The following is a 13,890-nucleotide window of genomic DNA, read 5'->3' as shown; positions in this document are numbered from 1 at the left end:
GACATCTCATCGCCTTATCCCAGCCAGGAGTGCGCACGCTTCATAGCTATAAACTGACTCTACCAATCAATACTTCTTGGTGTTCACGGCTTTCATTACAGTTCCATGGATTGTGATACAGAAATTACTGTGATAGCAAGTGTGACACTGCTTATTGGCTTGGTGGTAGTTTTGAGACTGATCTACTGCCTGCCATGTGTCTACTACTCCAGCACAAAACGCACGATAGACGAAGCCATGAGAATACCAAAGGGAACCAAGATCATGATTCTTTTGGGGTCCGGAGGTCATACTGGCGAAATGATAAGGATACTGGGTCAGTTTTCAAATGACAGTCTTGAAAACTTAGAGAAAACATACGTGGTTTCAAGTGGTGATGAGACGTCTTTGCTGAGAATCAAGCAGCTCGAAGAAACACTTCGCTCCGGCAAAGATACAAGGTACATTATTCTTCCCCGTGCCCGGAGCGTCGGGGAATCGTCTTTCAGTGCTCTCTTCAATACTCTGAAGTCTTTTCTGTACACTGTTCGCACTTTTGTGGGCGATTTTTCACTGATCCCTGATGTTCTTTTACTGAATGGTCCTGGTACAGCAGTTCCATTGGCCTATCTTGTGTTCTTCTTCAAACTGATAGGCTTGGGTCATACAAGAATTGTGTACGTGGAGAGTCTGGCACGAGTAAACAATCTCAGCATTTCCGGGAAATGTATATTGCCATTGGCTGACCGGTTTATTGTTCAATGGGAGAAACTGGCCCATGACTACAATAGATGCGAGTACTATGGTGTATTAGTTTAATGATGCAAGTGCTATCAGAAATCGTGTGTGACCTTCATGGACTTGTAATGAACATTGCCGCTTCCTGGTGGTGCGATCTTCTTCTGCGTGTCGTTCTCCTCGTCGTCTGCTCGTTTTCTCTTGGAGCTGGTTTCTTTCAGGTTGCCATTGTCTTTCTCCGCATATACCTTCATCTGCTTCAAGGCCACTGCGTTGATCTTGTAAAGATCAGAGTTGGTAGTGCCTATACTGCGTACTTTGCCCCACGCTACCCTCAGGGGGGTTGACTCAACTAATAGAAGACATGGATTTTTGTATGTGGTGGGCAAAAACTCAGCGTTTCGCTGTGTTTGCAGGTCCAGAATGGTTTGAGCAACGGCCTGCGCATTGGCTCGGCTCTTGAAGCTAACAAAGCCACATCCAGCTTTATGATTTAATACTACGCCTTCAACATCCCCGTTGAGCTTGCGTTCAAAAACACTGGCCACCATATACTCAGCAACGTCATCCGTAACGCCATACAGAAAAAAGGATTTGACAGTTTCGTCCTTGGGTGGGGTCAACAACGTTCCGTTGAATGGTAGTTTTCCAGCTGCTTTCATGAGTTCCACGGCAGTGTACTTCTGTTGCATTTTTTGCTTGGTCTTCGACTCTTTTTTGTCAGAGTCTGTGTTCTGTGCGCGGTGTGCTGATTTCTGTGCCAGTCTAGAAAGCATCTCGATTGCTTTCGTCCTCTTCTCGCCTTCTTCGAGTAATAATTGTTCGTCGTGTTTCTCGTGTGCTAATAGAGCCTGATCTTTGAACTTTCTCTCATTAGCCTCCGCAACATACTGTTTCGAAATCGTATTGACAGGTTCCCCAGGGCCAATACTCTTAACGCCTGCCAGTTTCAGCACAGCGTTTCTGGTCTCCAGGTCTATTCCATAAGTTAAATCCAGCATACACGACTGACAGCAGTTCTTAGCTCTTGAACATGTCCAACATATAATCGTTTTTTTGTATTTTTGATCTCTTCTTGAAGTATTCCATCTAAACACTGTAAAAGGCCTGGTGCACAGCTTGCACTCGGCACCTTCTCTCTCTCGCTGCATTTCCAGATATGGGTTTGATCCTAGGCAATTTTCGCATACTGCCGGAATGTCCTCGTTTTCCCAAAAGTTTTGACCGGACATTATGAACTTCTGTATATCACCTGAAGTTTAGAACGGAGGAAGATCTATCAGTTTTGTAATCCATCTTATTTTGATTATTTAACTTTTGGTAATGGGACGACTTTTTTGTGAAAAATCAGCCATATCGTGACGGATCAGAAGGCGTTTACGAATAGGAAGTTCATGTGCTCAAAAACATTGATTTCATTAGTTAGCTATTAATTTGGGGTTCATACTCTAATAAATATCTAAGAATCCTGAGTTAGTAAGTCAGACTGGAAAAGCCGATCCAAGCTTTGCTCAATGCCAGACATCTTTAGAAAATCCATTGTTTAGTTTCAGAATTAAAAAGCTCTGTTTGTTTGTTTCCACATTAAGTTCAGTTGAAGAAATTCAAAAGTTGCAAATTGATCATCAGTTGAAACATGGAAGTTAATTAGCGAGATTCGCGTAGTCTAGCAAGACTGGCGAAATCTCTGAGACTGGTCTGGCGCTGCACAAAGCTCATTATAAATTGAACATACCAAAGCTTTGAGCAAACCGTTGCAAACTATCGGAGCATTCAGATTATTCTGAACACTCCTATGATCGCAACGCTTATTCGCGAAAGAAAGAAATTGAAAGAGAAAGAAAAGTGGAAGATTTAAATGACGACGAAACTGCGAAAAAATGCGTGGCAAAATGACCCGGGTCATTTTGGCAGCCATGCAGAGCCGTATCCGGATACTATATTCAATCCAGGAAAAAGTTCTGATGAATAATCTCGCATGGCTGTGGTTGTTATTCAAAAGGCGAAATTTGAGGAAGGCTTATATATATTAGTATGCCCTACCACATTTCGTTCACTCATAATACTTGGCTTCCCAGGTGTTCGCCCAATTGATCTTCTTCTCATCAGAATGGTTGAGATCTTTCACCAGCTTCAGTATCTCACTAGTTTCCGCAGCCAGTCTTTTCAGTATCGTTTCTGCTTCTTCTGGATCCTGCTCCACCATTATTGCACATGCCAAGTCATCAATAATCTCTCCAATACGTCTCTGAGACTCGAACAAGCCATCTATCTGACTAGCATACTTCTTCTTTTCATCTAACGAAGACGTTGACTTGGCAGCAGGTACCGATTTTTGAAGGGAAAATATAAGCAACTTGACCAGCTTGCTTTTCTGTAAGCACTGGTGTCCAAACGCAATCGTGTCCTCCGGGATTTCCGTTTCAGGCTCATTGTGGCTATCGTTGTCGTCGTCGCTATTAAAACTGGAAATATCAAATGGATCGCTCAATTTCTCCGGACTCTCTAGCCACTCTCCGAGCTCTGAAATGGCATCAGTCATGATGTCGATGGTTTCTTTAATCCTCGAGACCAAGACGCCATGACTACCACCTTCCAACGTACTGATAACCGCATCGCAACCATCCCATACCTTACCCACAGATACTAGTCTTGAAGACTGATCATCCACCTCATCTGCGTTTACAGCAACAATTCCGTATTGGTCGACCAAATCATCTAAACCGTTCACCAAATCTCTGAAATCAGTGATAACATGCACGATTTTGTCCTTGAGTTCTTTTGCAAAGATCACCGAATAGCTCGCAGATTCAACATACAGCTGGTAGGCCAACGATACCAGAAGAATCACATACCTGATGGTCTCTCTCAAAGTCTGTGTAGCAGTGCTCACAGTATCGTCCTTGATTGGAGGCTTGAACACTATTCCCAGTTTCGTGGTTTGAGCACGAATCAATTTCGATATCTTACCCAGTTCTTCTAATGCATTGTTCACTGTGGATGCCCTAGCTCTTGCCCTTTCCAGAGTGTATTCATTCTTTAGCTTCGCAATCTCCAGATCTAGGATTTTTCTGCAGTCATCTATTATCTGCTTCAACTGTTCCCCGTTATCATTAGTCATTGTCAAAAGAATCTCACTAGAATAAAACAAAGACTGACAATAAACTCATTGAGTCTTTCTGTAGAATTATTGAAAAATCTCAGGATCTTAATGAACTGCAACATATTGACAGAAGTTTTTAACACTGCATGATAGCACTGCATGATACATAATTTATGTTCTGGTTCCATACGAAGATAGATCCCTTTGGTAACCAGAATGAATCTGAGCTAGCAGAAATGTTTGAATCGATCTCATATACGGAAACATCACATTCTACGGAGGGCCGGCGGCTTCTAGATGAGCATTTAAGACGGAAGTTTAACCGTGATCTCCAAGAAACCAAAGATGACCCAGGTCACAGACCGCCACCTCGCTCGAAAATACGAAAAGGAAAACCTTTTCTATCAGAGTCCTTTGAATTATGGCATGAACCCGATGAGCCTATCGCTGAGCCGGATTATGAGGAAGTACCACTTCCTACTGTTGCAGAGCAGGAAAAGCTAGACCTTACGAAGGAATCGTTGAAGTCACGGGTTACTGTATTGGATAAGGGCGTTGAATTTTTGCCAAAGAAGCACTTGGTCTCTCGTCGATTACTTAATCAAAAAAGAGAAGACCCCGACGTTTTTTCTGAGTATGTTGCTAAGGGATTTCTGAGATACCATGTGAGAACATTGTTTGAACTGATGCACCTATCCGTACTGAAAGAACGCTGGAACCAGGCCTACAGATGTTTTGCTCTTCTCATCCGAGTTCCCAGAATGGATATCCGAGATTTTTGGACTGTTGGACTTAAGATTTTAAAGAAACGCGCGGAAACTAGTTTCATACGTGTTTTTGAAGACGTCATGAAAGAAACTCCAACTACAGCAGAGCAACTTGAAAATTCGGCCGGTGCCGCTTCATTTTTTACCAATCAGCAGCTTTCTATTCTCAGCAGACTAAGAAACCCTGATTTTGTCAGGAAAAATTATTCTAACAGTGATCTTCCGAGCCGTGTCATAGAAGAAGCGGTGCGCATCAACATCAGGACTGGAAATAAACACATTCTCGAGTACTTGAGCTGGTTGTCCAGGTTTTGCAAAGTCTCAGACTCTGAGGCATCACACATATATCCGCAAGAGCTTATGAACGAAACCCCAGTTCTTGAAGAAGATGAGACACGAAAAAAGAGATATTCTTATCATCAAAAATATGCCGCACCGCCTTACAGGGCAGGCACAAAGAACCAGCCGAATCCATATATTGCAGTGATGATGTGGGAACTATTGGTGGCTGGTGATCTGAAGAGATGCAAAGATATGACATCGCAGTTAGTTCTTGAGCACCCATACAGTTCTGATGGCCTATACTTCTTCATACAGGGAATGGCCCATTATGTTGAGCTTCAGTCTCTGGTGACGCCTCTCAGGAATTCTGGAGAGTACAGTGATGTAGAAGATTACGACTTCGATGATACTAAGGTTTGTTCAACTCAGTTGAAGGAAGCTATTAATCTTTGTTTTGCCAAGGCTGCGAATCTGGGATTCGAGTATCCCAAGGGGCAACTTCTCAGAGAGATGATGATGATTGACCGTTTGTTTGAAGAGAAAGAGGCCAGTGGTGCAAATGTTAGTTATCAATCTGATCAGGGTAATGACAATGATGAAGACAATACTGGGCAGCATGGAGATATCGATTCGTCCGACCTCGAGTGAAGCCAAACTTTTATCTTCTGGCTATACCAAGGCTATCAAGCTATCCACCTTTTCACCTCCTAATTGTGTCCAGACTGTTGACACTGTTCAACATCATTCTCACCTCAATTCCATCCTCCCTCAATGGCTCTCCATAACTGCTATTCGTAACGCATTCCCTAATAGACAGTTTGATGCTATCACTGTAAGCCCTCAAAGACTTTGCAACTGGACCTCCTCTTTGCATCGTGTCCTTGAATTTTGGCTCAAATGCCGTAGCCACATCCTTCCAGAAAGAAGACAGCAAATCTTGCAATTCCAGCACATTGGAAAGTTGATTTAGCATGGAGACATGTTTGGTCGATGTATCCTCGTCTCTATCTGACAACGGCCACCTTATGTTACTCATCACCTTCGAGACCTTCGATATGAGTCTACCCTTTTGTGCTACATCTTTCATCGCGTTCTCAAAACTCCTGGGACTGGTAAGCGTTCTGGTGAGGATGTTCAGAGACGTCAATGCCTGGTTGCTGACCAGTTGCTGAAACGCATTGTAGAGAGCTTCTGGTGAGCTTATTGCCAACGACAGTAAGGAATTGATCATCACATTATCGGGAGTCTCGGCGTTGAATTTCCTGATTGAAGTTTGACTGATGTCTATCACCCTCTGCTGTCTCTCCTGGACCACATCATCGTAATCCCTCACCAGTTTTAGACTCTTCAGAGAGGGCGATTCAACCAAATGCTGTCTCAAATCATACTGGGACTTGCAGCACTTCAGCAGATGTATGTAGGGAATTTCGGTAAGAAGTTCCATCTTGAAATGTTCCTCCACCTGTTGCACCAAGTAGATAAAGTACGTGACACTTCTTAGTAACGTAGATGTGGCGTGAATCCTCTTCAAAGCAGTGTGAAGAGTCATTGCCTCCTCATAAGGCTTGACAACGTCATTGTCTAATCTGGCATATGAAACGTTCAAATGGTCCAACGAGGGCTTGACGGTGCCAATCGTGGACTTGACCTTATCGAGTCTGGTGATCGACTGTATTAATTCGGGGTAATTGTCGGATGCCTACTTTGTTAGTGCTGAAAAATTCATCTTTCAATGCAATTGCAGATTTTGTGCGAACTCACCGTTTGCTTGATTCTTTTGTCTGCCTCTTTCAAGTCATATCCCAGCCTTTTGGCTGGTGTGGCCAGATCGATAGAGGTATCGTCAATGTTGTTGGTGGAAAGTATGAGATCATTGGCAAACTCCAACGCATTGAAGTCATCGCCGAGAAAGGACTCAAAATCCGAAAAATCCATAGCCATTTTTGAACTTCAGCGTTTCGTTGTGTTTTTTTGGGGATCGTTGTAGTATAAACTTTGGAGAGTAGGCAGAGCGAGACGTACATAGTACATGATACATTTCCAAGGTCGTGCGTGCGCGGACCTTTGGCTGATTTTATAGAATATGCTGATCCCAGCATTATAAGTTAGCAATTTTACTTAATTAATGATGTGATATATAATGTTTTGGCGTTATTGTAGATTATAGAGAACAGAAATATTATGTTTTTCAATATGGATACGTGTGAGCGGTCAATGAATGTACTGTTCACACAATGCTAGGAGAGGGACTGAAAAGTTCACTCTGGAATTTTAAAAGAGGCCTCGGTTTATGCAAATCTGCTGTTACGGCCAATTTTCGCTTTTTTTTGAGAAATTGTAGTTTGGAATCGTTCTGTGGATTCCTCTGTTATTTTCTCGCTAGTTGCCAACTTTGGATATTATTAAGTGTGATTGAATGCTGTCAAATGCTAAATATACAAATCGAGAGGCTTAACGGGCTCTATACTATAGAACTCATGAACTCAATGCTAAAGTACCCTGTGAAGTGCATGCTTATGAACTATCCTGGATAAAGACGATACACCTTTTCAGATTTGCATTGATTGTCTGCACGTCATAAACCACATCCGTATAAGGGCCCATAGTAACATGCAAACGGTCCTCGAGATATCTCAGAAACTCTCCAACAGAACCACCAACGCCAAAATAGATCTCCTTAGCTGCCACTAATGCACAACACGATTCCTTGTTCCTGATCTTGTGTAGTAGCTCCAGAATGGTCTCAGCCACTATGGGAAGAGTCTGTGGAGAATATATGGTCTCAGACGAGATTATCAACCCCGACCCAGAATACTGGACATCCAGTACATCCAGGAACTGTCTGCCCCATGATCCTGAGACCAACTGCACAGAGATGTTGTTGGATAAAAGAGCATTCACGAAGGAATCTGTCAGCGCTTGGGTCACCTCCAACTCCTCGTCGCGTATAACCGGTTCCTCATCTGGTGTCTTTCTCTGCAGCTCTTCTCTGACGTTAGAGTCTAATGTTAGGGCCCAGTTGATCAACAGGTTAGGCAGAGTGACCAGTCTCAGAACAGAGGCATTGTAATCGCTCAATATCAGCGACACTGGCTTTTCCCTGGGTTTCTCATGAAACAGACGCGGAAACAGATGGCACGAAGGTAACGCTGTGCCGCAACCAAGCTCCAGAATGTTATGAGGTTCTTCGGATTTGTTGCCAAACAGCAGGCTGTCGTTCATTTGGTTTAACCTCTCAATAGTATCAAATGAGCACTCCCAGCTCTTCAAACCACCTTCGTAAATTCCGTTTCTCAAGTCCTCGGGTGTATCACCAATCAGGATATCAAACTCTTCCTTGTCTTGCGAATCGTCTTCAAGCATGAGTTGGTGCTTGACATCGTAGAGTTCACGGCGATAAACCGTTGCCTCGCCAATTGAAGACGGCGAATATGAGACTCTGTGGCCAACTAATGTCTTCAACAAGATTCCTATATCCTCAACCTTTGGAAGCCGTTTGGGGTCAATCTGCACCACATCCAGCGGGTTGTTAAAAGCGTCCACTGTTGCAGCTTCCCTTTCGTTATCGCTGAAGTCCTCCTCAAAGTTGAATGCAAACGACATTTTACCACCAATGGGAAGATAAAAGATCGATTTTTCAACTCAACTTCTCAAGAGTCACTCTGTTATAGATCTTTTTAATCCCCGTGAGGCTGAATACGCGGAGTGGGTCTCAAATTTTTCACTTATCACACTACCATCTGTGGACTCCTGAGAGTTCGGCAGAAAAGCTGGGCTAGATAAAGCGAAACTCAAGCTAGCTGATCTGTCTACAAACATAATAATTTTTAGATTTTTTGCGTAATCAATTTAGTAATAATATGCTGGCATGAAGTGTTTTGAGAAAACAAGTCCAAGCACTTTGGTCCAGCAGCACTCTTGCTTTCAAAAAACGGGGAATTGAGCCGGTCAACATAGGGCAATATTAATCAGCTGAATCGCCCAAGCTTTTCAAGGCTTTGTAGATAACCTCACTCTTCCAAACGTGGGCCGTTCTCACAAAATCCATCTTCAATTGTGTTGTCTTTTTTTGTTTTTTTCTCTTTCTTTCAATCGCTCTGTCTAGAGGTACAGCTTCTTTGAAAACTTGGTGAACGCGGGAATCTCACAAGGGTACCCTGGTATAGAAACCCGTGCCAACCAATCCAACCATTTCGTCAAGATTGAACCATCTATTTCGATTGAACCTGGGAGTAACCGGTGAAAGGATTGGTGTTTCTCTCCTTGAGAATTTCGTCGGAGGCCTCTTGCCACTCACGGTTCATTGTCTTTGGCACATTACGTTGAGAACGGAAGGCCAAGAAGGTGGTCGCCGAAAGAGACAAACCGATAACAACACCCCAGAAGATGTAGGTCTTGTCAGCTGAAGAGTGAACAGGTCTTCTTGGTCCCCATTCACCAAAAGAAATGTACCAGGAAGCCTTCTTCTCGGCGTTGGTCAAATCAGTCCATGGCAATTTCTGTCTTTCGCTCAAGGCATCAATGATATCCTTCTGGTCCGATTCAGGGATCTGCTCCCATCTGGCTTCTATGTTCGTCACCGTGGCATTCGACAGGGCACTGGCGCATCTAACCGTGCCGAATCTTTGGGTGGATCTGGCGGCCGTGTTCAAAGAAGTTCTCAACATCTTGATAAATTTTAGAATGTGATTGCAGTAAAAGGAGAACCTGGAACGCTGTGTTGATGAAGGAGGACAATAGTTAAAAATCTTGACCAGCTGAGACTGTTGAGAATCGTAAGGTTCTGCGTGTCCTGAACAGGTGTAAAAGAAACAGCTCTGATTGGATGTGAAACATGGTTATCACACTCCCAATAATGTATCAGGTGGGACACGACCCAAAAATTGTCATCACGCGAATGACGCTCAGGTTTTGATCTGGATTACTTCTCTCTGTCTCAGTCAACATTTCACTAAAAAGATAAAAATCGTTTGTTCTAGTTTTCAAGTTTTGTCGCCTTGGCATTAGTTCATCATGTGACGCTACTCTATGAAACAACCTTCTCTCTCAATTGACCCAAGTACTCCCTGTAACTGTTGCTTCCGTTGCTTCTGTCCTCGACCAATCCACTCATACACCACATTCTGAGAGGAATAACTTCCCTGTTGGCGGTGGCAGCATATGCATTTTCATTGGAAGATGGACCCCTGATGATGTACAAGTTTTGATACACAATGGTGTCATAGTGCTCTCTGATCTTGCCAATGATGTTTCTAACTCTCACATTGAAGTCTGAATCCAGCTCTGGAAGGTCGACCTTACCAATAGGGATCTCGGAGATGTCCTCAAATCCAAACAGGTCGTTTACCAACTGCGGAACGGCATCACCACCAACCCAGAGGAAAAGCTCTGAGGTGTTGCAAACTAAGTAAAGACCGTACTTCTCGAAGTTTGTGATGGTGGCATTCAATGGTGTAGGCAAAACGGTCTCACCAACCTTCAAACCTTCTTCAGGAACATCTTCCTCTCCAGTGAAAGGCAATCCACAATCATCAGGCATATCATGTAAGGAGTAGACAGATGGATATATGTACTTGATCAAGTATGGCAATGGCATAGAACCCAACAGATTCAACGCATTTGCTCTGTGATCAGATGGTACTTTTCCTGATCTGAAGCCAATGTTCTTGGTTAAAGAGTGCAACAAAAGGGGCAACATCCTTAAGTTTGTACATATCTGGACAGGAGAGCTTGATCCAATGTTACCCGCCACCAGCTCCTTCTTGTAGGTCTGTAGGATCTCAATCATGGATTTGTTCAAGTACTCTCTTGCATCGTTTAGAGATGAGGAATAGGTCTTCTCAATAGCCTTGTGGGTGTAATAATTGGCGATAGCCAGTTGGTCAGCACTGGCATAGATATCCTTGATCTCCTTAGACGTTGGCAATGCCAATGTCAAAACTCTAATTCTCCTTTCGCCAAACGCGGTTGTATGCAACACAGCGGCCTGGACATATGCATATGGTTTGGTCAATGTTTCCTCAATCGCCATTTCAATAACGTAAGATTGGTCTCTGGCAAAAGTGGGGAAGGAACACAGGTCAGACGATCTGTTGAAGAAGTTGCCGTAGAAGGCAGACATTCTTGTGCCTGTTGAACCTCTGATTCTCATCACAGCCTCCAGCTGGATTTCCATCGACAGATGGTTGGAAATTTCCTTGGATAGCTTGGTGATGTCTTCCATACGGGATGCACTCCAAGCCGGGTAGAAATGTGTTTGACCAGCTGAATAACGAGGCAAATTCGCCAGCGTGGCGACATCTTGATACGAAGACCCAGTCAAAAACATGTCAACTGTGACTTGAGACTTGTTACAGTCAACAGCAAATGATTTGTAGAACGCATTGTTAGCTCCCAACAAAGCCGACGCCTCCTTTGGCTTGTCTGCGACACTTTCTTCATCTCTGACAGTCAGCTTACCAATTCCGATGTTTGGCAATGACGATGTGAAACAAACAATTTTACCTCCCAGAGAGTTGATGAGACGGTGAGCAGATTTCAAAGCGGGACCAAAAGCAGAGCCTTGGTCGCCACTTCCGGCAAAGTAATCGTTGAAGTTAGCCAACAGCTTCTCCACGTTGGAACGACAATCGGCCAAGTTCACCAGTAGACCTTCGGCGGCAGGAATGAGAACATCGTCCAGGTCGGAAACAACCAACAACGAGGTCTCTTTGTCTGCTTCCTCATCGGCCGGGATTTGGAAGAAAGTGAGGGAAGAAGAAACACCGATGAAAGAAACTCTTGCTCTTCCGTCCTTGTTTGGAATACGGTCCAAACTGTCCAATATAGTTCTGCTTACCGTTGCCAGAGCACCGTTGGCTAAAGCAGCTGCAGAAACGTCCAAAACAAACACAAAAACCAGAGGTTGTGGGGCTCTGACCATATATTCAGGAGGTGCAACAAACTCCACAACAGCGTGGTTCAGCTCGGATCTCTCCAATCTGTTGACAGGGGTTGATGTGGCCTGGTTGAAGTCAAATCCCATTGGCGTATCATTCAGCAGGTTACACAGATTACATCTCCATCTCTTTCCATCCTCTTGGAACGTGACAAATGGATTGATATAGGTACGGCAACGACGACATCTTGAAATCAAAGCATCGCTGACCACTGCAACCGGAACCTCCGAGTTGTGCAAGGAGATGTAAGGTCTGACGACCAAGGCCAGAGGCAATTTGGTCTTCTTGAGCAAGTTATTGGTAGTTGGCAGTACGTTCAGAGTAGATCTGAAGTACTCCGGGGGAGAATTCGAGTCTTGTTGGCCCGTAAGTGAAATGCCAGGAGCCAAAATGACTGGAGGGGGCGGTAGCTGCAAATCAGAGATCGGAGGAGGCAATTCCTTCAACAGATCAGTCGAGTAGAGTTGGTTCATTGGAAGTGCAGGCAATTGCGATGGAGTGGATCCATACGAACCCAGCGGTTGTTGCGATGGTTGTGCCGATTGGCCATAGTACGCTGGTTGTGAATTCAGAGGTGGATACGCTGGATTCCCGTATGCTTGAGCAACTCCATTGAGGCCAGCATTGACACTAGGGTCAACGACTGGAGCAACCTGTTGAGCAGGCTGCTGGTTCAAATTCATAGAAGCAAAGCCCTGAGTTAATGGATCCACACCTGGAACACCGGAGACGCCACCATAAATCTGAGCACTTGGTGTGCCCACCTGGGGGGCTCCAGATCCATATCCAGGTTGCACCGATTCAGCAGGGTTGAGGTTGTACTGAGCACTTGGATAAGCTCTTCTCCTGTTATGACTTGCCATAGTTCAATGGGATATATATTATCCGGGATCGAATGTGATATATGGCCAAATAACAAAAAAAGTGAAAGTATATAGCGAAAGACTCGGGGTAGAACGCATTTGGCATTCGTTCAACGACAAAAGGACAACACTCATGTGGTTAGGTGCGATGGGCTCAAACAACAATGTGTGCGGCTCAAGAAAGGCACAGACAAATGGATAAATCGAACAGATCAATGGTTTGGTTGTACTGCTTGTTTTAACAAGAGTAAAATGAAATTGCGTTCACTATTTTCATCTAAGAGCGATGCATCTATTCCAGTTTCTTCTGCCCCAATGTTTTCGCCATATATATACGCTTGGGCTCGATCTAATCCGCACTACCGAGTCTCTACTCTGAAGCAAGCACACGAACTGGGTCTCAGCTGTGTGACTCTGGCATTTGTGACCGATCAGAAATGGGATGAGGTTGAAGCTTGGATTGATGACATTGCTGCTTTTGAAGGGAAAGTGATCATATCATTTGGTGGTGCAATTGGAACGTATCCTTCTGGATCAATTGAAGCAGAGTACAGAAGGGCGAAGAAACTCATTGTCAAGAGCGGGGCTTATGGGGTAGACTTTGATATTGAAAACGATCAAATGATCTTGCCTGTAAATGTAGCCAAAATTGCTTTGATTGCAAAGCAGCTCCAGCAAGACCTTGGGTTGTACGTGTCGCTTACGCTTTCTGTATCGCTATCAGGCTTGGAATCAAAATCTATAAACGTAATCCGCACCTTTGTGAGACAAGGGGTGGATATCACAGTGATTAACTCCATGACAATGGACTTCTACACTCCAATCAGTACTTCGTGGGGAATCAAAACCGTTGAAATTTTGAAATGTGTGGAAAGGCAGCTAGAGGGAATATACAAACACAATGTCCGCTCCAAGGTTGGCGTTTGTCCCATGATTGGTTTCAATGATGACGGGACTTTTTTTAGTGCAGAGGACATGCGACACGTTACAGCATATGCCAAACAGAGGGAATTGGGTATGGTGACGTTCTGGGCTTTGAATAGGGACCAAGTAGGAAAGGGAGACATAAACTTGTTTTCGGGAGGAATGGATTATGAGTATACTAAAATAGTTCTTGAAGGGTTGAAGGAGTAACAGGTTATACAAAGAAGTTCATTAAGGGTTTGGCTTTATTCTTTGAACTGATTGAATTGATCCGGAAAGGTTGGACAAGAAAGATT

At 44.0% G+C, this 13,890-nt stretch overlaps 9 protein-coding genes across 9 annotated transcripts; 3 read left to right on the top strand and 6 right to left on the bottom strand.

The window, feature by feature from the left end:
- Positions 1–105: 105 nt before the first annotated feature.
- Positions 106–798, top strand: KUCA_T00003357001 (uncharacterized protein; the record flags this gene model as incomplete). The annotated part of the gene is made up of 1 exon (XM_022601764.1): positions 106–798. The coding sequence occupies one exon, from the start codon at positions 106–108 to the stop codon at positions 796–798; it is 693 nt and encodes a 230-aa protein (XP_022459374.1).
- Positions 799–812: 14 nt separating this feature from the next.
- Positions 813–1,949, bottom strand: KUCA_T00003356001 (uncharacterized protein; the record flags this gene model as incomplete). The annotated part of the gene is made up of 1 exon (XM_022601762.1): positions 813–1,949. One exon carries the CDS (start codon positions 1,947–1,949, stop codon positions 813–815), a length of 1,137 nt encoding a protein of 378 aa, XP_022459373.1.
- Positions 1,950–2,770: 821 nt separating this feature from the next.
- On the bottom strand, positions 2,771–3,838 carry KUCA_T00003355001 (uncharacterized protein; the record flags this gene model as incomplete). The annotated part of the gene is made up of 1 exon (XM_022601761.1): positions 2,771–3,838. One exon carries the CDS (start codon positions 3,836–3,838, stop codon positions 2,771–2,773), a length of 1,068 nt encoding a protein of 355 aa, XP_022459372.1.
- Positions 3,839–3,993: 155 nt separating this feature from the next.
- On the top strand, positions 3,994–5,517 carry KUCA_T00003354001 (uncharacterized protein; the record flags this gene model as incomplete). The annotated part of the gene is made up of 1 exon (XM_022601760.1): positions 3,994–5,517. The coding sequence occupies one exon, from the start codon at positions 3,994–3,996 to the stop codon at positions 5,515–5,517; it is 1,524 nt and encodes a 507-aa protein (XP_022459371.1).
- A 52-nt stretch (positions 5,518–5,569) lies between these two features.
- On the bottom strand, positions 5,570–6,810 carry KUCA_T00003353001 (uncharacterized protein; the record flags this gene model as incomplete). Its single annotated transcript, XM_022601759.1, has 2 exons — positions 5,570–6,568; positions 6,631–6,810. 2 exons carry the CDS (start codon positions 6,808–6,810, stop codon positions 5,570–5,572), a joined length of 1,179 nt encoding a protein of 392 aa, XP_022459370.1.
- Positions 6,811–7,383: 573 nt separating this feature from the next.
- Positions 7,384–8,472, bottom strand: KUCA_T00003352001 (uncharacterized protein; the record flags this gene model as incomplete). Its single annotated transcript, XM_022601758.1, has 1 exon — positions 7,384–8,472. The coding sequence occupies one exon, from the start codon at positions 8,470–8,472 to the stop codon at positions 7,384–7,386; it is 1,089 nt and encodes a 362-aa protein (XP_022459369.1).
- A 608-nt stretch (positions 8,473–9,080) lies between these two features.
- Positions 9,081–9,536, bottom strand: KUCA_T00003351001 (uncharacterized protein; the record flags this gene model as incomplete). The annotated part of the gene is made up of 1 exon (XM_022601757.1): positions 9,081–9,536. The coding sequence occupies one exon, from the start codon at positions 9,534–9,536 to the stop codon at positions 9,081–9,083; it is 456 nt and encodes a 151-aa protein (XP_022459368.1).
- A 359-nt stretch (positions 9,537–9,895) lies between these two features.
- On the bottom strand, positions 9,896–12,670 carry KUCA_T00003350001 (uncharacterized protein; the record flags this gene model as incomplete). The annotated part of the gene is made up of 1 exon (XM_022601756.1): positions 9,896–12,670. The coding sequence occupies one exon, from the start codon at positions 12,668–12,670 to the stop codon at positions 9,896–9,898; it is 2,775 nt and encodes a 924-aa protein (XP_022459367.1).
- Positions 12,671–12,922: 252 nt separating this feature from the next.
- Positions 12,923–13,804, top strand: KUCA_T00003349001 (uncharacterized protein; the record flags this gene model as incomplete). The annotated part of the gene is made up of 1 exon (XM_022601755.1): positions 12,923–13,804. The coding sequence occupies one exon, from the start codon at positions 12,923–12,925 to the stop codon at positions 13,802–13,804; it is 882 nt and encodes a 293-aa protein (XP_022459366.1).
- Between the last annotated feature and the right edge of the window lie 86 nt (positions 13,805–13,890).

Source organism: Kuraishia capsulata, genomic scaffold (genome assembly GCF_000576695.1).
Source record: "Kuraishia capsulata CBS 1993 genomic scaffold, Kuraishia_capsulata_scaffold_4, whole genome shotgun sequence".
Taxonomy (NCBI): Eukaryota; Fungi; Ascomycota; class Pichiomycetes; order Pichiales; family Pichiaceae; genus Kuraishia; species Kuraishia capsulata.
This window is presented reverse-complemented; position numbering and strand designations above follow the sequence as displayed.